The sequence below is a fragment of the Aulonocara sp. 'chitande type north' Nkhata Bay genome, linkage group LG22, assembly GCF_057382095.1.
Source record: "Aulonocara sp. 'chitande type north' Nkhata Bay isolate Kocher_YH1m ecotype deep benthic linkage group LG22, A_spYH_male_GT1.1, whole genome shotgun sequence".
Classification (NCBI taxonomy): Eukaryota; Metazoa; Chordata; class Actinopteri; order Cichliformes; family Cichlidae; genus Aulonocara; species Aulonocara sp. 'chitande type north' Nkhata Bay.
In genome coordinates, this window is record NC_141364.1 from 19801542 (window position 1) to 19824999 (window position 23458).

Consider the following 23458-nt stretch of genomic DNA (forward strand, 5'->3'; position numbering starts at 1 on the left):
AAATTATAAAAACCATACAGTGCTTGGTTGAGACGTAATAGTTCAACAACAAAAGTATAGCTATCCCCCCCCCCCCCCCCCCCCAAAAGAAATGGTTTGGTCCAGCCCACCTCTCCCCTAACTGACTCTAGCGCCCTTTCTGCCAGAGCGATGGTGGCCGAGAAGCAGCAGAGTGGATGTGTGAGTGCGTAGCTTAAAACAGGACATGTTAGCTGCATTTAACCTTCAGTTACTCTTTATATAGGTAGAAGTCAGACCATGTTTCTTTTTAGCTGAAAAACATTACACCCAGGTAACCTGCAGTGTTGAAAACGTTTTTTTCGACGATATGTCTGTGAAGATTCTCAGTCATCCTGTACAGCATACACTAATTGTTAAGTTTGTGTTCAGGAGTTTTGTCATTCGGATGAACTGGTTTTTGTCTGAGTGTGTTGCTGGGTCTGTAATACACTGGGATGTCGTGCTTGGAGAAAACTCTCCTGAGTTTAGTTTGTAGTGAGGAATGCCCAGACCTCTACATTGGAGAGACCTAACAGCCACTTCACAAGCGCATGGCACAACATAGAAGAGCCACCTCCACGGGACAAGACTCAGCAGTCTATCTGCATCTAAAGGGCAAAGGTCACTCTTTCGAGGATGCCAATGTTCACATTTTGGACAGAGAAGACAGATGGTTTGAAAGAGGAGTAAAAGATGCCATTTATGTCCATTGTGAGCGACCATCTTTGAACAGAGGCGGTGGTTTACGACACCAACTGTCTGCCATCTATAATCCAGTTTTGAGATCCCTTCCCAGACGCCTTAATGCCCACTCACACCCTGGGCCATCTGACATCAAGAAATCACATGATAGGGTGGGGCCAGGTTTCACAATGAGCTCACCCGAAACCCTGGCTGATTGTGACCCACTCCCGTTTTCACACCTTGGCTCATGTGATTAGGTAGAGGATCATTAGGGGGTCCATTTTGTCCCTCTTGAGGGACTACTCCCACAGGGTTTAAATCTGGGACTCTCCACCATTTGACCTTAGAACTGAAGAAGCTTCTCCGATGAGAGGTGAAACGTCTTCAAGCAACTTAAAGAAGTCCAGATGCTTTTCTTTCCAAGCTCCTTCGACTTTTACGACGATGTTTGCTACCCTACAGTCCGTTGGTTATTTTGTCATGTGACGATATTAAACCCAAGGTACTAACTAGCTAACTGACTGGATGCCCATTAGCCTTATAACTCCTGTTGTGTGTGTGTTTGTGTACAGAGACAGCCAGGTTCATAATGGATATAAGGGAGTTTTTTCAAAAAAAAAAAAAAAAAAGGAGCCACATCCAGGTAAAAGTGTAAGATCAAATGATCCGTCAGTCAAGAATAATGTTGGATCAGTGTTTCAATATTTATTGCTTTTATTAGGTGTACATGTGGTTTGGTTATTTGCCTTTTGGTTGAAAGTACACCGAGAGATGACTTTTTTATTAGTGATCTTAATAGTATTGTTTTCATATTAATGTAATTTTTCATCTAATTGAATCCAATCTATTTGTGTATGATTGTCAGTCCAAAGAGGGAGAGACGAAAGAGGGGAACGTGAGGAGAAAGGGCAAGGTCAGGAAGAACCAGGTAAGAAAACAGACAGGGAACAGTGACAGGCACAACAGAAACTGTTAAACTGACAAAGAAAAAAAGACTGAATTTTACTCATACAATCAGGAAGTTGTGTTCTCCATATATTAAAGCTGCTATAAGGAATCTGAAAAACAAACCGGGTTGATACATTTTTTTTTACCCTCTTTAACAACATTCCAACATAACATTATAATTGATTGGGGAGATTAAAATTATTGATATATTTTAATGTGGTTCAGCCAAAACTCTACTAAAACCGCAGCCAATAATAGGTAGGCCAACTTTTGGACCATCTAGTTGTCTTTATGACTGCTGTAGTACATGCACCACATTTGCGCATCAGAAAGTGCCAAACAGTGAGAAAATGTCAAGCTCTCCCAAGTACCACTATGAAAGCATGAAACTCATAAATCTTACAACACAAAATTCCAACCTGTTACTAAAGTGAAACAGAAAATAGGTTAAAAGAAAAGAAAAAATCTAAAAGATCCCTTCACCTGAACTCGGCCAACTTCGACTGACTCCTTCGCTACAGCCCTTTTTATTGTCACATACATGAATATGCGATTGCAAATACACGTGACATTCTCAAGCAGGCATATCTGCATCAATGTATCTGTATTCTGTGTGTGGGGATGTGTGTGTTTTCAGCCATACCATACATAGACATACAACCTTTCAATGAACTTAATGTGTGTGTATGAGGTATGGAGAAAAGGTATGCAGAAAAGCAGAAGTAAGCATCTTGCTAAACGATAAAAACAGGAGCTTGCAATAGTTCATGTCTCAAATGAACATTTAAAGGTGTGAAGTCTCACACTTTTATAGAACAGAACAGTCTGGTTTCTAAAGCTATAACGGAAATTATAATGTCGAGGCCGCTTCCTCTCATCTCATGGTACACAAGTGCAGACCTGATCAGACTTAATAATGAAAATGATTTTTATCAGCATACAAATGATTATATATATCTAAGCATAAATGACAATATAAAAAATATCAACTCTCACAGATAGAATGTCTGACCCTTAGTAGTCTGCAAAGACTATGTGTGGTATGCCAGGACACTCTGGAAAAGAGTGAACGTACTCCTCTTTTATGGTACACAGAGTGTCCTGGCATACCACACATATTCTAAGGTCATGAGAGAGGTCGCACCTTCTCTTTCTGATATGTGGTATGGTAAACACATCTATATCTGTTTGAGTATAAGAGCCTTTTGTTTAGGTGAACTGCTGGACTCCCTAGTGCCAGCAGGTCTGGGGAGCCTTCGCAGGGTCACCTTTTGACACACACACACATACATAACACTTCTATTTTTGGAGTGTATTTTTTATGTATCTGTATTATATTATACATACACATTAAAAGTGAATCTCTGTCCAAAAAAATGCACTCACTTTACTTCTTACTCACTATGAGCATCATTCATTATTCTCCCCCAGTAATTAAGATTAGGATATGTATTTTTTTATTCCAATCCATTCTTCTTTTGCAATAGTAGTCTTTTAAGATTATTTAAATAACCTTTATCAGATTTGATGGTTTTGTTACAGACTTTTCAAAAAAGTGTTTTGCTTTTCTTTCACAAATGTGGGGATTTGGGGAAGAGAGCGGAACCGGCTGTTCAAACCCCCCCAAGGCTGCCCGCTGGAATCGAAGCAATGGAACGAGGCGCAACCTCTCACAACGAACCTAATATGGTCAACACCTTGGAGACGCTTGCAGCTGCTGTGAAGGCTCAAAACAACACCATTGAGCGTATGGGGGGATACATCAGAGAGAGGCCTGCTCAAAATGAGACCCTTGAGCGACAGTTGGAAGACATCGCGGAACGGATCACTGCAGTTGTGAGGTCTCAGAATCAAAAGAATGATAACACCATGGAACAGAAGTTTGATACCATCATGGGGAGGCTCGCGACTCTCCAACGGGAGATCGAGAGACCAGTGTCGGTGTTAGGGCAGCCTGAAAATTCTCCTGGGCTGCTCGCAACAAAATCAACATGAACATTGCGGATCCCCATCACGGCGCCAGCTGCAGGCCCAAGGCTGGAGCCAAACAATCACTCCCTGATAACAACTGTGTTACGGCTATTCTTCCCATCCCATGCAAGGACACCTGGATTGGCTGGAGGACTGTTTACTTAGCCTGATAGGGCGAAGGACACTGTCTCAGCTGAACTATGGACACGCACACACATACACTTACACTGATAGGCACTCACTCATCCCCCCTCCCTTTCCAACGCCTTTGATGCTCGTTTCCTGCGAGGGAACACGGCGGGTCTGTGTGCCGCGCTGGAATGGTAGCGCTGTGCAGGGCGGCTGCTGTGTTCGCTTCGGATTACTCCTCACCCCCCACCCACCCCTGTGGCTTGTCATGTCTTCACAATGTTGTGCTGTGGACATTTATGTGCTTTTTTGTGCAGAGGAGTATTTTTGTTTCCTGTTCTCATGCTGTCCTACCATGGAAGCATAGCATGAGTAGGGGTCTCTTTTTTTCCTCTTGTACTTTCCCCATTGTAGTGTACATTTCAATGTTTTTTTTTCTCTGATTCTACCAATCTCTGACCTGTATCCCCATGTAATGTTTGTGCTATATGTGTAAGGTCGGGGGGGGGGGGGGGTCCCATTTCACTGCAGGGCAACCTGCATGTGACGAATAAAGCTTTGATTGATTGAAATTGTGTTAAAATGCACAAAACAGCGATGTGATGTTTTGTGACGAGGACCCAGGCACAGAGAGACTTGATGAATTTAAGAATCTTATGATTTAATTTAAAAAAAAATTATGATGACTGATAACAGACACAAAGACAACAGACGACGAGGACATTGAGTAGGAGGGGTTTAAATGCACCTAGGAGACAGTCAGAGAGAACTCGGGACGACTGGAGACATTTAAGGATGCAGGGACTGACAGGGAAGAAGTCTCATCGTGATGAGTAAAGATGATCTTGCATGGCTGGGCAGCTCTCTGGGTTCTCAGCACCCTCAAAGCTCTGATCCTAGAATCGCCTCTGTGCTAACATTTCTTTGAAAACAAAGCCAGAAGGGGCCTTGCACAGACTTTAGTGTTATCTCATGAGAAGAATGACCTTGTGTCTTCCACAAATGCTGCGGAGACAAAGCAAAAAGGTTTCAACAAACATGAGGGAGGCTGTTTAGGCCAGCTGGTACCAGTCTAAGGACAGCCTGAGGAATGGTAAGAAATGCGATACAAATGTAATCCTATTCTGATTTGTGATATAAGGGATACTGTACAAGTTTCTGTCCATGCTTGTAAACAATAAAGATACTATGACTCTATATGTACTATGATACTATGTAACTAAAGAACTGCATTTCTAACCTTGCCTGTGGAAAACTGTTCATTTCCCCAACAGCACACACATACAGTTTTGCTCTCGTTTTTATGGCGAGTGAACTACTCAGCCTAATTTCTATAAAATGAAAATCCTGATCTCGTCCCTTGTTGGAGTTCAGCTATGAAAAAAAACTGCTTTCCAGGCACCTTTTTACCACTATCAGTGGTAAAAAGGTGACCTGTAAGACTCCACTATCTCACTCCCGAGTCAAAGCATCGTCCATCAGAGGAGCACAGGCACCGTCCACCTTCCACTGAATTCAAAATGTGGCCATGAAAACTCTGTTGATTAAAACACAGCACACCGAGAATATTTCTCTGGCAGATACTCACGTTTACTATATTGATGAGTCGTACCTATTAATATATTGAGATACTAAGTCGCTCCGATGGGTGTCCGCGTTGAATAAGACTTACAGTAGGGAGTGATTTGAGTTCTCAAATGGAGTATAAAGGTGGTAAAAAACATATCAGTCTGTGTTTTGTATATATCATTTTAAAGACTCCAGAATTTATTTATTTTTAGTGTAAATGATGTAAAATCAAAAACATAAATGGCTGACCCTGGGACTGAGCTCCTCTCTTTGTAACTGGGTTCTGGACTTCCTGACCAACAGACCGCAGTCTGTGAGGATCCACAACGTCTCCTCATCTTCCATAGTCCTCAACACTGGCTAGCCTCAGGGCTGTGTGCCAAGCCCCCTCCTGTTCACGCTGCTTACATATGACTGCTCACCCAACCACCCAGGCTGTCATATTGTAAAGTTTGCAGACAATGATGAGACTGGCTACAGGAAGTAGGTGGAACACTTAAAGGATTGGTGCAGGAAAAACAACACTTCCAGCCTGATAAGGAAGTCTCACCAGAGGCTCTACTTCCTGAGGAAGTGGAAGCGTGTGGGAATGGAGAGCTCAGTCCTCATCTCATTTCACAGATGTGCGGTGGAGAGTGTTCTGTGCTCTGGCATCAATATGTGGCACGGAAACGGCACTGTGGCAGAGAGGAAAGCTCTACAGAGGGTGATGAAGGCTGCACAGAGAGTTGTCGGAGGCAGCCTCCCAACCGTCACAGACATATACACCTCCAGAGGCAGGAAGATGGCCACCTGTATCATGAGGACCCCACTCACCCAGCACACACACTCTTTGTCCGCTCCACTCTGGCAGGAGGCTGAGGAGCATCAAGTGCAAAACCACCAGACTGAGAAACAGCTTCATTCCAGAAGCTGTGAGACTTTCTCAATACATAAATGGACAAGAACTGCTATTGTAGCACCTTAATCACTACTGACACTGTCATTTTATCAGTGCTGGTCACCATGCCCTTTGCTGCTAAAGTATTTATTTAGACCTACAGGGAGTGCAGAATTATTAGGCAAGTTATATTTTTGAGGAATAATTTTATTATTGAACAACAACCATGTTCTCAATGAACCCAAAAAACTCATTAATATCAAAGCTGAATGTTTTTGGAAGTAGTTTTTAGTTTGTTTTTAGTTTTAGCTATTTTAGGGGGATATCTGTGTGTGCAGGTGACTATTACTGTGCATAATTATTAGGCAACTTAACAAAAAACAAATATATACCCATTTCAATTATTTATTTTTACCAGTGAAACCAATATAACATCTCCACATTCACAAATATACATTTCTGACATTCAAAAACAAAACAAAAACAAATCAGCGACCAATATAGCCACCTTTCTTTGCAAGGACACTCAAAAGCCTGCCATCCATGGATTCTGTCAGTGTTTTGATCTGTTCACCATCAACATTGCGTGCAGCAGCAACCACAGCCTCCCAGACACTGTTCAGAGAGGTGTACTGTTTTCCCTCCTTGTAAATCTCACATTTGATGATGGACCACAGGTTCTCAATGGGGTTCAGATCAGGTGAACAAGGTGGCCATGTCATTAGTTTTTCTTCTTTTATACCCTTTCTTGCCAGCCACGCTGTGGAGTACTTGGACGCGTGTGATGGAGCATTGTCCTGCATGAAAATCATGTTTTTCTTGAAGGATGCAGACTTCTTCCTGTACCACTGCTTGAAGAAGGTGTCTTCCAGAAACTGGCAGTAGGACTGGGAGTTGAGCTTGACTCCATCCTCAACCCGAAAAGGCCCCACAAGCTCATCTTTGATGATACCAGCCCAAACCAGTACTCCACCTCCACCTTGCTGGCGTCTGAGTCGGACTGGAGCTCTCTGCCCTTTACCAATCCAGCCACAGGCCCATCCATCTGGCCCATCAAGACTCACTCTCATTTCATCAGTCCATAAAACCTTAGAAAAATCAGTCGTGAGATATTTCTTGGCCCAGTCTTGACGTTTCAGCTTGTGTGTCTTGTTCAGTGGTGGTCGTCTTTTAGCCTTTCTTACCTTGGCCATGTCTCTGAGTATTGCACACCTTGTGCTTTTGGGCACTCCAGTGATGTTGCAGCTCTGAAATATGGCCAAACTGGTGGCAAGTGGCATCTTGGCAGCTGCACGCTTGACTTTTCTCAGTTCATGGGCAGTTATTTTGCGCCTTGGTTTTTCCACGCGCTTCTTGCGACCCTGTTGACTATTTTGAATGAAACGCTTGATTGTTTGATGATCACGCTTCAGAAGCTTTGCAATTTTGAGACTGCTGCATCCCTCTGCAAGATATCTCACTATTTTTGACTTTTCTGAGCCTGTCAAGTCCTTTTTTTTTTTACCCATTTTGCCAAAGGAAAGGACGTTGCCTAATAATTATGCACACCTGATATAGGGTGTTGATGTCAGTAGACCACACCCCTTCTCATTACAGAGATGCACATCACCTAATATGCTTAATTGGTAGTAGGCTTTCGAGCCTATACAGCTTGGAGTAAGACAACATGCATGAAGAGGATGATGTGGACAAAATACTCATTTGCCTAATAATTCTGCACTCCCTGTATATTTATACCTACACTCGATACCCATACTCCATACTGGTACTCAGGTTGCTGCACTCTACTTATAGTATTATTTCTTGTATTGTTTTATGACTTGTCATTCCTGTTTGTTAAAAAGCAAAAACAAAAAAACAAAACAAAAATAAAATTAAAAACCCCAACTATTCATTTATTACTTAAAAAAAATAAATAAATAAATTCTGTTTCTTCATTATTTTGTTTCTTTTCACTCTGGGACCATGTGTACATAATTTCATTCCACCTCATGTTAACATGTGATGCGAAGGACAATAAAGCTCCTTGAAACACATGGATTAACTGATGATTCCTGAATGAATAATGATTATGGTTTTGACACATAATGTTTTAAACTGAAGTCCAAAGGTCACAGAGGTTATATTTATGCAACACACAGCATCATGCACAGTGAGACATAAGGGGAAAAATCAGCTTTGATATCATAACAGACAGGTAGCAGGGTTTTTTTGTCAAGTTGCTACAACTGTGCATGATTTATGAGGAAGTAGTTGCTGTGAAGTTCTCCAAGGTCTGGCCTTGCTTGGCCTGAAAGTTCCAACAAATACCTCACATGTGTGGGAGGCCGGTCACAAGCTGATGAAAACCCTCCCAATTTGCCTCAGACATGCTCTCCTTTCCTCTTTCCCACGCTTATATTCCTACCACACTGAGAAATATCTCATTTTCAATATAAACAAAAGCACAGGGGGACAAGTGGATAAACCTGAATGTATTAAGCACAGTTGTCAAGGTCATGTTCATCTTCTTAAAGATTGCACAAGAAAGAAATTCAACCTTCAGGTTAATTCCACATTCTGGGTCATCATCTACAGCGTTAGCTTTACTGTTACTGTAGCAGAGAGAAAATGCTGTTTCAGAATGGTCTCAAAGTGCTTTGATGCGCTCTACTCTGCAGACACAGCTAAACACATTTATGCTTTTCTGCCCTCCAACGATGCTGCTAAAAAATTTAAATATAAATATAAAGGGAACATTTACATTGCACATCAGAACCAAAATCATAACCCATATGAAGTTTTTTAAATATTTTTTTTTTAAACAGTGTATGTTCCCCTAACGTTTCCAACCTGTCATTTGGTGTAAAGTTTTAATATCTGGCGTTTGCACATTTTCCAGGAAAACACGGCGTCTTTTCACAAGTCCCTACACAGTTTAAACGATCTATGTCAACGTCTGTGGGTACACATAACATCACCAGTCAAAAACCTGCCTGCTCTACCTCAGATACAGAATGCGTACTTCCTGACATACTCATTAGGCGCAAACGCTGTTAATATAGAGACAGAACAAAATAACACTGCGGTGTTCTTTCATAATCAGCAGGGCAATAGAGCAAAGGGAGCAACAGCTTTGTTACAAGATCGGTACACTGTGGTTACAATGGCATCAGTTTCCTGTTCTGAGGCGACAGGCATACATCCAGTGAGAGCTTCTGCAGCGCATCGGTTTCAAATCTTCAGTGTGCCTTCAGAGATGCTCTTCTGCATACCTTATGCAAGTTACTGTTTGCATCCACTTCTGACCTTTATGTCCCAACAAGGAGTTTTCTCCCAGAGATCTGCCACCTTTCCCCCCCCCCCCCCCCCCCTATTTTTGGACCCTTGACCTATAGATGGCTGTGAAGAAACCAACAATAGTTGTGTCCTTCCATTAATCTGGGTCCTCATCTGTTACCTGGCAACTTGTTAATTCATTATTTCAGTGTAAATAAAATGTTGCTCTTCTATATGAGATTAATATATAGATATATTTTTTATGCCTGCAGTTGTAACCATTCATAAGTTCTGTTCAATTTTATTTATATCCACCAAATCACAAGAGTTACCTCAAGGCTTATATTGTAAAGACCCTACAATAACACTGGGAAAATATCTCAAATGGCCCCCTATGAGCAATTGCTATGGCAAAAGCAGGAAGGACAACCTCCCTCTCAACAGGAGGAAACCTTTGGCAGACCCAGGTTCAGGAAGGGAGACTGGACAAAGACACACCGTGGAGAAGATAGGTTAATAACAACTAATGAGTAAATGCAGTGTTTTTAAAAAGTGAGTGAAGAAGAAACCTTGCAATCTGGGAGACATGCAGATAAGCAGGCTAGACCTAGTGCAGCATGACTGGGAGGATTCACAGTCATCTGATCCAGGACTCACTATAAACTCCATAAAAAAAAAAATAAAAAAAAAAGTTTCAAGCTTAATATTAAAATAGAGAATTGTCTCTCTCTCTTCCCCTTAAAGTTTGTGCCCAATCATACACAGATCTCCCTTTAGTGTAAAGGCAAGCACACAGCAAAACACTTCATCTCAGACCCCATAAAAATACTTTTGTTTAAGAGGAAGTTTACCTCCCTTTTATTCATCAGACAAACAAAATCTATTATTAACTGGTCAAAAATCAAACATCAAGTTTCTTTTTGTTTTTTTTAAATCAAAAATCAGCCAACAAAACAAAAACCCACAAATATATATAAAACTGCTATTATCAGATTAAAAACAAGCTACAAATAAATGAGATTTCGTCACACTCTTCATACTGAATATAAACAGTTTTAAACATAACTTTTTGCTACTTGCACAGAAAATCTGTGCGCTTTACTCAAAATGAACCACAGGGCAAAAAAACAACACACAAAACAAAGAGTTTTAACAGGCTAAATCTAGCTTCTTAAATGTGATCAGAACATATGCTGTACAGGAGGGCAAGTGAAAACACAGAAATACTGAGAAAAAGGCAGTGAATGTGTCAATTTGCACCTCAGGCTTTCCAAATGCTAACGATAGCTAGTGCCCAACCATAAGATAATGAATTCTTTTCTTTTTTTTCTTTTTTTTTAAAGGGGGAAAAAAGAAAGGAATAAACATGCATGTTAAACTATCCATTTAAACATTACTTTGAAAGAATAAAACTCACTAAATATGGCATTTTTTTTTTTTTTTGTTTTTTTTTTTAATTCCCCCCCCCTCCCAAAAAACAGTTTGAGAAAAATCAAATGCCAAAACGCACAACAGCAAATGTTTTTTTGTAGAAAAACCAAAAACCAGTCACTTATCTCCTCACTGATGGGTAGTAGTGCAACATATCCAAGCTCACCCATCCTGGAGTCACCGCAGATTGCCCAAATAACTGCAAACTTGAATGGCTGATGGCGAGCTGTGGATAAAAATTTCCCGGGTAGATTGCCGCTGCAGAGTATCCTTCACTTGGGTTTAAAGCTCCAGTATAAACTTGAGGGTTTTCTCCTGTTGTGTAACCTAATACGGCCTGAGGTGGTGCGTACCCTGGATGTGAACTTGCGACATAAGGCATTTGGCTGTGTGACTCGTATCCGGTTGAAGGCACCAAAAAGTCAGTGGGGTTGTCTCCAGAAATTGTAGGGAAACTGCCCTGATGGCTGCTGTTCACCTCGGTGTGGGGCTGTTCTGTATAATGTCCCATAAACCTTTGCGTCAGCCTCTCGGTTACAATGGTACTGATGGGCAACTGGTCAACTCCAGAGCTGTCAGCCTCTGAGTCAGCATGTGGCTGTGGGATCTGTCCTGGGTTATGGCTGGTGTCTGTATAGCAAACAGGGCTGAAATGTTCAAAGACTCTTTGATCAGCAATAGTTGGTGGATGCTGTGGGTCTTTGGGCTCAACAGTGGCGGTAGTAGCCCTTGCACCAGATGCAGCTTCAACCTTAAAAGGATTTCCAGTCATCAAATGGTCCAGGGAAGATGAAGTGTCTTCTGAGCTTCCACTCAGACTGAAGCGTTGGTTCTCACTGCCTGCATTAGCAGGGTTTCCTGTCAGAGGCATGCTTTTAAATGAGCCAGAGGAAGTTGGAGTTTTTGTCACTGTATGCAAATTCAACCTATTTTCCACACTTTCAGATGAACCGGCAGCACAGGAGTCCAAAGTATCAACAGTAACAGGAGCTTTCATTCTACATTCTCTCACCACAGCAATCAGGTGTCTAACCAATCTCCAGTCTACATCATTTATGCATGGCAAAGTATCAGCTGGCCTTTCCCTGGATGGGAGACACTGATCTCTGGGAGGCACTGACAGCGTTTGGCTGATAGTAGGATTAGCAGCCGAAGAGCATGCTGGTTCTGAGTGCGCCTCTTCCTGTTTCACATGCAAGCAGAGGGCAGGCTGCTGATAGTCAGAGACTGGTGGCGTGAGCTTTGGTTGCACAGGAGGCTTATAGCAGGTCTCTTCAGGGCTGAGACATGAGCCAGGATGGGGCAACAGTGAGGCAACAGGATCATCCTTCGAGCTGGAGCCGCTCACATTGAGAGGACTCTGGAGTCCTCTTTCTTTGAACCCATCCAAGTCACCAACCGTTTGAGTTGCCTCTAACTGAGGCTCCTGTGTGAGTTGAGCTGAAAAAAAGGAAAAAAAAAAAAAAAAAAAAAAAAAGGACAGAATAGCACAACACAATTAGAGCCTGCAGAAATAAAAAAAAAAATAAAAAAAATTTCTTTCCACACTCTTTGAATAGTCTCCATCTCCAAACCCATGGAGAAGTTTCTTAATTTCAAAAACGTATATTACACATTAGTATAATGTAGATGCCACGCTGAATTTGGCTGATTTCATCATACACTCGCAAACACACGGTTAAACTGTCACTGTTCATGCAGTTCACAGCACAGGTGAGGTTGGTAAACCAATCAGATTACAGCACTAATATACTAATACTAAATATATACATATACGGTATGTCTGCCAGTGGCGTAGAACGCAAAATGGAAACATGCAGAGCCAGGTTAGCAAGCTTCACCTCACTTTTATTTTGAGCCTCCTCTCCCCTCCTGTCCAAAGCAATCTAACAGTGTGAAGCTTAATGCAAGAGAAAGCCAAATGCAGAGTTAGCTCACCTGACTCAAACCATTACACTTCAAATTACTGCAATAGGTGAAGCACAAAAACAACATTGCAGGCTTTGTTGTCAATAGTTGCTTGTATTGCTCTAACTCAAATTAAAACTAGTTACTCAATAGAGGATAAGTTGTTGTCCCATCAATCACTTTAAATAGCACAAAAATCTAATTTATATTGGCACGTTCAAATTTAAAACTCAGAACAGAAATATACAAGAAATTCATACATGGTTCTGCGTTGAGCTCAAGTCAAATTTTATGTAGTTGGGAACAATATTATTATTTACAACTACCATTGAATTTGTAAGCTTGTTCACATACAGAGAAATACCAGTAAATATTAGCTAATATTGAGGGCAGTTTCATTTTATGGAGAGACAGCATATCAACCAAAAAAAACAATAAAAACACCTTAAATAAAAGTTACATATTGATGTGTGTGCTATTGAGTGAAACAGGCATTTGATCACCACACAAACAAATGACTTAGTAGTAGAAACCCTTGTTGAATAACAGTGGTAAGACGTTTCTTGTAGTTGGCCCCCAGGTCAGAAATCTCCAGAGTGAGTTTGGACCACCACTCTTTACAGAAACTAAAACAATAAAGTTGAAATAAAGCTTTTGAGTTGCCAAGCAGGAGCCAAGAAACAAAACTTCACTTCACCTCCCTTTTATTTTATTATTAGTATTTTTTATTTTTTATTTTTTATAAAATAGGATTGAGATCTGAGGTCTAGGCAGTACACAGGCCTGACTATTGGCCCCTCAACGCAGTGAGGTCATCCTGTACCCAGGAACTGGCCCAAAACAATCTTTTCTACCTCCAGTTTGACAATGAGGATGGTGTTCATATATTTCTCTTCCTCCAAACACAGCAGGTCGAGTTACCAAAGAGTGCAATTTTGATTTCCATCTGTCCACAGCACTTTCTTCCAAGTCTTCTCTGATGTTCACTGCCAAACTTAAGATGGGCCTGCACATGCATCTTCCTGAGCAAGGAGATCTTTGTCAGTCTATCACAGAATAGCGTGCTACACTGTGATGTTCTTGGCAACAACCTCCTAGTGTTTACTTTTGGGCCGATCCACCACCTCTCTCATGATCATCCTCACCCCACAAGGCAAGATCTTGAATGGAGCTCCAGACTGAGGGTGACTGAAGGTCATTTTATATTTCTTCAAATACTTATTTCACTCAATGACGTGCAAATCAACTGCAACTTTTATGTCATATAATTTTTTGGAAAGTTTGGTTGACATTCAGTCTCTCACCATCAATAAAAAACTTACATAAAAATTAGAGAAGTAAAAAACTCAGCTGGGCATCAAATAATTAATTCCCCCTGAGCCTATGGAAGAAGTTCAGTTTTGGAAAAGCGACCCCTCTCACCATTGTCACTTCTCTGGTATCGCTCAGCTCTATGAGCTGATTGCATTTCTGTGGAAAGAGACTCATTTGGAACTGGCCGCTCATCAGACCGCTGACCTGTGCAACAGAAAGCAGAGGTCACACTTCATACTCCTCCTCCAGTTAACATAAAGAAGATGAAACATCGATTTAGCCGTTTGGACTCACTGTTGTGCTGTGGTACCAAGACCCTGCGTTCATCGTTGTCCTGCGCCAGGCCCAGTTTACTTGATTTGTCCGTATGCATATTTTGCAAAATTTTTATAGCTGAAGAACAAACACAGTTACTGTGTATTCACTTCACCTAAACTGTGTGGACAGTTATAACTTGATCTTATTGTTACCTTCACTGAATGGAGCCGTCTGAACACGTTCATGCAACTCCTTTCTCAGCGTAGTAACCTGTGTACAAAAAGGGGGAAAATATTATTACTATTGTCACTGATGTCAAAGCAGATGAATCGAGCCAATCTTTATAGTATATGGTCTTAACAGTCTACCTTTGGACTTTCATCTTGCTCCCGCTCTGAGAGCTTCCAGGAAACTTTCTTTAAGAGTTCCAGTTTCTTGTCTAAAGGCAGGTCTTCATCCCAGAACTTGTGGAGAAACTGAGGGTATACTTTCCGCTGAAAGACATATTTTAAAATTGTAGGAACATATACTGATCACTTATTATTCAAACATTTGAAAAACCATTATTAGGACAATACACACCATGTATTCGAGCTGGTGCTCAGAGCTGACCATGTGCTGACAGATGTCGCGGTGAGAGAGCGCCTTCTCGCAGCACGTGCATAAGAAAAGGGTTTCCAAAGCAATCCCGCGGCACTCCCACACATAACCCTTACCTGATGGAGAAACACCAGGGGGCACAAAGAGTGAGATAAAGTAATGAGAGTGGAAAGGAGTTTCAGTGTAGGATGGAGACACCTACCAACAATTGGTTCAGCATCCAGTCCCTTTGTATTCAAGAAGATGGACAAATTGCTGTCAGAAGTAGAGCGCTGATTTCTTCCCTCTGTGGTAGCACAGACACAATACAGAGTTTTTACTTTCAATCATAAAATGAAACAACACCATCAACACCACCGTCACCAACCTGTTGGAGTTCTTAAGAATGCCTGTGATGCACTGTGCTCTTCTGATACTGGATTGCCTCTAGACACGTGGTCCATCTTCTGCCTTGGTCTCAGCTGGTTCTGCCCTTCTGGATGAGCTGAAGCAGCTACAGGGAGTGGCTCTGAGCAGCTGAATTTGACAGTCAAAGGTTTTTGTGCGCATGCTGGCAATGTCCAGTTGTCCTGAAATTCTTCACTCTTCGGCTGCTTTGGTCTGTCGTCTCTAGCGCCGCCACGAAGCTCTGCCAAAACAAAGTTTCTACATTATGACTAATGCTAAAATGAGTTAAAGCAAGAAGAGAACCTATAAAATGTTACAGAAGCAGAATATGTAAAAATGCTCTATATTTACCAGGACACTGCATTTCAGACATGACTTCAGTGCAAGTCTGAATCTCTACATCTTCCTCTAAATCCTCAATTTCTAAATTATGTAGAAGAGATCTATTACTTCAACTTTAAACATTTATTTTATGTGTGATTCTATATAAAAGTTTTTTAAAAAAGCCAGTGACAAGCATGGATGCATTACCTGCAGTTTCCTCGTCTTCAAGCTCGTCCAGAATCATGTCATCAGATTGTATGTCTTCACCTTCCGAGCTGTGTCCGATTGGCTTCGATGCAGCCAGGTCTGCCTCCACTTTTGAGTTCGAGCTCATTTCTGAGTTAACAGAAACAAATAGAAAAATCATATTCAAAACCTTTCTTAAAGATATATTCATTTGCATTTGGGGTCTCACCTTCTTTCTGGATCAACAGTGCCTGGTGCTGGTTTTTGTTCTCCACCGCTGGACATTCGTAAGTAGAAAGTTCTGACATTTTATTTATCCCTAAGAGACAATAAATGCATTTTTGAAATCAGCTGCTGGTATCCATAAACTAGGACCTGTTTGGAGCTGTCTTATTTACCATCATCTGAGCTTGAAACGTCGCATGGACTGGCAGAGGCAGAATCAGCTGGGGAGGTTGATGAGAGCCGCAAGCTTCTCTGATTCATTGACTTCACATATTTGACAGCTGAGAATCAAAAGATGGACAGGAAAAGAGTTCAAATCTGTGACTTCTTTGTCTATAAACTACACATACAGTACACTCATCAGATACATGGCTAATTAGTTACTGTACATCTTTCTGAGGCGGCTGTTGTACAATGTGTCTTTTGTGGCCATCCTCTATGCGTTTACATGCTAGGACAGCAGGTTGACAGTTGCAGATGCCGACAGATTCAATAAACTGATCAGCAAAGGCAGTAACGTTTTGGGGAGTGAGCTGGACTCGAGGTGATGTCGGGGACCGGTTGTTGTCCAAGATAAGGACAATGCTTGACACCACCTTCCACTCACTCTATAACATGCTGGCCAGTCACAAGAACACATCTGGTGAGAGACTGATTACCCAACTGCACCACTGCATGACACAGCAAGTTACTCCTGCCTGTGGCCATCTCTCTGTACAACTCCATGTAAAGTGAAAGTACACACTACAATATCTATTTAGTAACTTTGTAATATAATGTATCATTTACCATTGTTATTGTGTTGAAGCAACTGGACACAGTTTCCCCAGGGATTAATAAAGTAGTTTGATTCTGATTGCCAACTGTGAATTCTTCATGGCACAAACTCAACTCAATTCAGATTCTCTGAATGTTTGCTTAGTCATTCTGACCAAGCAGTAAAGTCTCCCCCTCCCCCCCAGACAAGGTCTGGGCTGTGTGCCACGTTTACAGTCTCAAGCATTAAGAGACTGGGTTCTCCATTTTAGGAAAAAATGAATCAATCTTTCTTTACCTTCATCTTCTGGAAGATGAGCCAGCTTTTCATACACGTCCTTCTTCACTTTCAGAATCTAGCAGGATAAATATAAACAACTGTAATTGAAAGCTTTACCTTATGAGCTGTCACTTTAATGTTGTACTCTCATGTGTATTCGTTTTGCCACACATAATGTTAAAAATGCAAAAAATCTGTTAATTGTGATTTAAATTGTCTGTTGGTAGACCTGTGGTTTGCGAGGTCCGAGACTCCTCTCAGCCTCGGTCAAGGGGATCGCTATCTCATTCAGTTTTCTCTCCATCTCTGATGGCTTTGCGGTCCAATCAGGATACTTCGTTTTCTAATCAGGGAAAAAAAAAGAAAACAAACAAGATCCAATTAACATCTATATTACTGAACTGCTTCACAAGCTACACTGCATAGACGCTTAAAAGCACGCACCACATATTTTTTCCAGTGGTCTAAGCTGATCAGGTGATAGTCACTGGAACTGGTTAGCTTCACTGAACACAGCTTACAGTAGACTTGCTGCTTCTCCTCACACGATACCACAATCAGCTCATTTAAGCCTAAAAAGTAACAAAAACACAGGCTTCTGGTTAAAAATGAAATAGTGGAAAGAAATTCACTTTTTACAAACAGAAATAATAACTTTAATACTTGCCTACTTTAGGAAGGCCTTCACTTGGCTTTGTCTTATTACTCATGGAGGTTTGGGGTGGCTCTGTGGGTGGCTTCTTGTGTTCAGGCCTGACAGACGTGCCCGTGGCCTGATGAGGAGCGCCAGGTTTGTTACTTTTATGACAATGTGATGCATTTGGCCCCACTGAATTCTTCACATGTACGGTCTTTGCAGAAGTCTCCACACTCTCAGGTCTAACTGAGGTTCTGGGCTTTTTAGCCACAGGTGCCATTTGAGGGGTGGCTTTTGTTTTTAACTGATGAGATGGAAACTTTTCACTTCTGGAGGAAGGTGCAGTTTTGCAAGTAGCCTCTCGCACCACTGTGGATTCAGTCTGAGGAGGTATTCTGTTTGAAGAAGTAGCCGTCACTCTCGATGGAGCTCCGGTTCTGCACACTGCTGCAGATTCTGCAGTTGACTTTGTGTTTGGAGTAATACTGGCTTTGGAGGCGGTTTTTGTGCCACTTGCATTTGACACACACAGACTTACGTTTTCTCCACTTCTGGGAGTAACTGAACAAGTGACAGATTTGTTAGCTGGCTTGGGGGCTTTGTTACTCTTTGTGCCCTCTTCAGTTGATTGAGGGAGGACTTGAGTTATTCCAGTGCCTTTAAATAACACAGACTCCTCTTGGTCGGCATCAGTCACCATGTTCACCACCTTCACAATGAAACAATGGCATTTAGTAGCAGTAGTTAAGTTTTTTTAAGCAGACACAAGCATGCAGTGTTCAGGTTGTGGATTTCGACCACGCACATCAATGCAGTAAGGTTTGGTACCAATGTTATCTGTTTGAATCTGTGCAAGTATCTCTGTTTAAAAAGTCAGTCTCTGATCCTATGTGTACCAGCTAGCAGGCAAACAGGGTTTGGATGGAGCCGGGAAGGAGAGCTCGGTCAGCTCTAACATGAATACATTTTCCTTCATCTCTTTAGTTTGTGCCTTTACTTCAGAATTTTCCATTATTGCAAATCTCACATGAATATCACGCATAAACTCTATTCATAATACACTTCACTTACCTTCACGCTGCCCTTTGTATTGTCATCATGTTGGTCGACTGAAGTGTCCACAGGTTTTACGCAGGTAGGAGCTGAGGATGAAGGGAATGTAGACCCAATGTCCTGCTGAGTTTGAAATGCCTTGACTGTCTCTATGGCTGTAATGACAGTGGGATAAAATGAGGAAATTCTGCACTTTGGTAGTTCTGTCTCTCCAAATTAGCTTCACTAAGGTGAAGTAACAACAAAACAACCCAAACACAGAAAGCAAGGTGCATCCTTACCCGACTGAAAGCTTTGTTTTGAGACCTTACTGTAAACTTCTTCATTTACATTAACATCCTGCAGTCAAAACAGAAATAAAATTAGTACCCCAAATGAAGATTTTAATTTTGGATATTAGTGTGAAAATATAATATATTTAAGGTTCAGACCAAACTTGAGCTTGTATATTTTTTTATGCTAATCGCAAGTAGCTTTTATTTTGGTTCCCCTTTCTCCAGTTCAAGTGAACACAATATTTTTAGCCTGTCAAACATATTCTTCCTTCCTCTTGAAGAGCTAAGCCACAATTAAAGTTAGAGAAACTTCAATTATTGCTCCCAACCATATGATCTCAGAAATTAGGCAGCATATCAGCTTCTTAGATCCTTCTGTTAAATAGAGTCTTAGAAACTTCGATGTCAAATATGACACCGAGTGCAATGCTCAAATATAACATATGAGCATTGCACTGAGATAAAAAAAGAAGCCCAACTTAAAACTGAACATGTACTCACCACCAGTGGCACCTTGTGATGGTCAAATCCAGTCAGATGGCTGACGATGTCCTTCTCTGAGACCTTCAAAGAGCAGGACTCGCAGAGGTAGACCGGCTCATGCTGAGGACAGCAGCATTTAAGCAGAGCGATAAAACCTGTGGGACACATTTGTTTACCACTAACACTGTGGAATTAAAAGAAAATATCTCATTGCTAACTTGGCTTGCATTAGTGCCACCTTATTAAAATTTTTATCAAGTGCGTAGTTGTAGTTATTTTATACACTTTGCAAATGCGCTCAGTCCTTTTGAAGGTCATAAGCTTTGTCTGGCGTGAATGTCCAGGTGATCTATTGTGTAAGGTGATCAGAGCACAAAAAGGCCAAGGCAAGCAAGCTTACAGACACAACTAACTGTAGATGAAGTTCTAGGTCAGAGGTGAGAGATACACTTTGCTTGTAACTGCATAGCAACAGTTGATGCAAGAGGTGTTAAAATAAGCATGAAATGAACAAGTCAACAGGAACCATCTGGAGGGGGAGACTTTTGAAACAAACAGCATGTTATATTCTTTGTTGACGCAAGAAGGGGCCGAACCCTGACATATTAAAACCATTTTGAAGAAGTGTGCTTTTTAGCAAAGATCTATGCTGATGTTACAGTATACATCTTCCCACACGTGTGCTTAATAAAATCATCGTTTGATTGAACTCATCGGAGCCAGTGTTGGTTTGTTCTTATTCCCAATATCAAAGAATCGGGACAGTACCATCCATGTTTTCCCCTTCTTAGAATATTTTTAGATAAAAATACTTAGCTCTCCTTATAATCAAAAAACAAGGCATAATTATTAAAATAAATAAAAATCTATTACACATTATTGAGAGCTAAGAGGATGTCAAGAGATTTTCTACATTATACAATATAGCCAAATCTCTATAATACAATATAATCAAGTGTGCCTTATATTTTGTGTGTTCATATATTTTCACATAACCAAGCTTATTGTTAAAGAGAACATAATGCATTCCTTACTTCAGTGTGTGATGTCAGATAAGCATGATATACTTCTGCATTGTTATTTTCAGTGTATGTGTGCAAGGTCAGATAAGCTGAGATAATGCCTGACCTCTCCCCTTTCTGTTAAAAGAGGAAGTACTATGTAACTTACTTTCACTATAAATAAAGCAACCGAGCCTGCACTCGGTGTGTGTGTCTTCTCAGAGGCATTCACCCGTGCGCACGTTTCTAATACTCTCTGAGTCGGTCTGCAGTGTCTTATTTCTCTTACTTGTGTTTGAACAAATGTCTACCCCTGACAGAGGAGAAAACCAACTCTCGACATATCAAAACAAAAACAGTAAGATGGTCAGTAAAACCTTCCAAACCTTTGTCAATTGCCGCTTTGCAGGCTTCATCTTCATTGTTCTCCTTCTTTATGCTAATATCAGACATTTTTGGGGCTTTGTCACACGAGTCTTCTCTGGAGGTCCGACGCTGTCTTTTAGGGCCCATTTCTCTCCCCACACACTCAGTAGGACACGAGTCCTCTTGCGATGTTTCAGACACACTGTGCTGTCTCTTTCTTTCCATTTCTTTGTAATTCTTCAGCTGTGCTGGGACATCTTTGCTACTTCTGCCATCTTCTATCCCAGAGTCTGCACCATTATCTTTGTTGGCATTGTGGCAGCTTTGCTTCGCCCCAGCTGATCCTTTTATTTTAGCCTCTTCTGGCTCCTGCTTTATCGCCCGACACACCTCACCTGGACTGTTCATCACTTCTGAAGCCGCTTCACTTTTCAACCCCGAGTCATTTTCACTTTGTGTCGGTGTGTCACGCTCTTTTTTGATTTCTTCTACACCGACTGTGTTGGTGCTGCCATTTTTCTGACAGACACCTCTCACGCGTTGCTCGTCTTTTACAGTTATCCTCGGAACTGAGACAAAAAAAAAAGGATATACAAGTCAGTCTGAGTACAGTTGTCATATTAGGCATCCATTCTGTAAACAAAAAACAGCAAGTCAGCTTTCCAAATAAAGACAATGCAATGCCACCCTGGGAGCCACGCATGCACATTTTCTGCTTGGACAATACTGAACATCTATATGATTCTTAAAACATTTTAGTGTACTTACCCAGTTTTCTATGAAGTTTTATTTGGGGTTTAAGCTTTTTGTTCTCAGTTTTCCACTTTACACGTTCCAAGATTTTTGTTGCTGGAAAAGAACACATGAAAAGTGTCCAACCCAATGTATCTGCAGATGCCACTGAAAAAAAACATTAACTGCAACATAAATACTCACCTATAACGTAGGAGTATGGCTCCGTAATGGGACGCTGCAAATATATTACCTTCGAGAGAAGACCGATTCAAAAGCATAAGTGTGGAAAGAGCAAAAGTTTAAATTAAATCAACCATCTTTATCAACCTAGTAGAGAATACCTGTATGTGAGATTTATTGTGAATTGTTGCTGCCTGTTTTGCCAAGTCCAGTAATGTCTCTGCATCAGCGCTGGAATCCAGTGAGCCTGGGTGGAAACGGTCCTACGCACAGAGATGAACACAAGCTTTATTGACATGTCTTCAGTTCAGTTCTCTGGGATTTGTGGAGCAGGGAAATTATTTTACTGCTATTGTTAAATAATCATCATTATTACCATTGCATTAATAATATAATCTGGAGTTTATATTGCATTCAGGGGTTGAACAGTGTGTGTCTTTCAGAAAGGCTAAAAGTCACAGGCTGACAGGAAACAGGCTTGCAGAGAGTTTGCAGAAGCAGGAAGTTATTTTGAGCAGCAGGCTAAGACGAGGCTTTAACAATGTAACAGATAGCTTTAAGATGGCCTTAAGATGTTTATGATGATGTTAATTTTGCATTTCAGATGCAGTTATAACTATTGTGTACACAATGCATATCTGTGCTTATTTGAGTTGATGTTCAGGTTCTTTAAAGGTCTTAAGCTTCACTGACGTGACTGTTCAGGTGATACATGCTGAGGGAAAACTAGAACATAGAAGGAATTGCAATACATGCTTACAAAACACTTATATATCAGGTCATTTCATATTAAGGTTTTAAGTAGAAGTTCTTGGTTAAAACATTTATTTAGTAGAAGACATACATATAGTCTCAGTGAGCCTCTGGTCTGGTGAAAGGTCAGAAGTGCAACAGGTGAATTGAGAAAGAGCATTTGAGGACGAGACACAGACAGTTAGTAGGTGAAGAGGTGACACAAAGAGCATGTGAGGTCAACACACACACACACACACGAGTTAGATTTATTTAGAGGAGAGATTAGTCATGTCTCGGTAAGAAAGAGGAACAATTCACTTTAAGACAAGAACGGAAAGTACCAGCCATGAAAATAGAAGATGATCTTCTGGGTTAAAAGTCATTGTGGTGTTGATCTGATCTATGTATAAAATGTATCTGTGACGCATGAAGGGGCGTCAGTAAATCAAACCCTGATGCTATAAAAAAAATCTGTGTATGCTTTGAGGAAGTCGAAGACTACTTGCTGTCTGTGTACAGAGTTGTCTTCCCACATGTGTGTATTCATTAAAAATCATTGTTTGACCAAGACCTTCTGGACCAAGGGTGGTTTGTACTCTCCCTCCTCAATTTTGAACCTTAACAGATTCATTTCTCTACATTATTTGCATTTACTGGACACTTCAGACAGTAGGAATTAAACCTGATACAACATTTCCAACTTTCATCACTCAAGCTTCCTTTTTCCTGCAGTTGCTCATGACTCCAAGCTGCAAGCTTTTACATAGTCTTCAGCTAACATTTGCTAATAAAAGTTTCTAAACTTTGTTACAAAGACTGATTCTTTAAGTGAAAGACTCAGCATTAGTCCTTTTTAGTTTTACTAAACAGTTACAGAAGGAGGAA

General features: G+C 41.0%; 1 protein-coding gene and 1 long non-coding RNA gene across 6 annotated transcripts in view; one reads left to right on the plus strand and one right to left on the minus strand.

Moving 5' to 3' along the window:
- The first annotated feature begins 159 nt into the window (after positions 1–159).
- On the plus strand, positions 160–3251 carry LOC147304077 (uncharacterized). The gene is made up of 3 exons (XR_015126998.1): positions 160–1186; positions 1550–1612; positions 3229–3251. It is a non-coding gene; the product is annotated as an uncharacterized LOC147304077 (long non-coding RNA).
- A 6296-nt stretch (positions 3252–9547) lies between these two features.
- Positions 9548–23458, minus strand: part of LOC147304078 (uncharacterized) — a 58534-nt gene continuing 44623 nt past the window's right edge. For 4 of the 5 annotated variants that reach the window (XM_086279766.1, XM_086279765.1, XM_086279764.1 and 1 more), the window contains 23 exons: positions 22000–22101; positions 21860–21908; positions 21692–21772; positions 20944–21492; positions 19575–19711; positions 19080–19137; positions 18817–18953; positions 17776–18454; positions 17553–17680; positions 17338–17451; positions 17127–17184; positions 16246–16353; positions 16077–16166; positions 15869–15997; positions 15689–15760; positions 15318–15578; positions 15153–15236; positions 14933–15066; positions 14719–14844; positions 14563–14620; positions 14387–14485; positions 14201–14296; positions 9548–12310 (listed from right to left, as the gene is read on the minus strand). In XM_086279766.1, the coding sequence (XP_086135892.1) occupies positions 10992–12310; positions 14201–14296; positions 14387–14485; positions 14563–14620; positions 14719–14844; positions 14933–15066; positions 15153–15236; positions 15318–15578; positions 15689–15760; positions 15869–15997; positions 16077–16166; positions 16246–16353; positions 17127–17184; positions 17338–17451; positions 17553–17680; positions 17776–18454; positions 18817–18953; positions 19080–19137; positions 19575–19711; positions 20944–21492; positions 21692–21772; positions 21860–21908; positions 22000–22101 (4668 nt within the window). In that variant the 3' untranslated portion in view covers positions 9548–10991. The remainder of the gene's footprint in view (positions 12311–14200; positions 14297–14386; positions 14486–14562; positions 14621–14718; positions 14845–14932; positions 15067–15152; positions 15237–15317; positions 15579–15688; positions 15761–15868; positions 15998–16076; positions 16167–16245; positions 16354–17126; positions 17185–17337; positions 17452–17552; positions 17681–17775; positions 18455–18816; positions 18954–19079; positions 19138–19574; positions 19712–20943; positions 21493–21691; positions 21773–21859; positions 21909–21999; positions 22102–23458) is intronic. The other variant, XM_086279767.1, reaches the window with a different exon arrangement.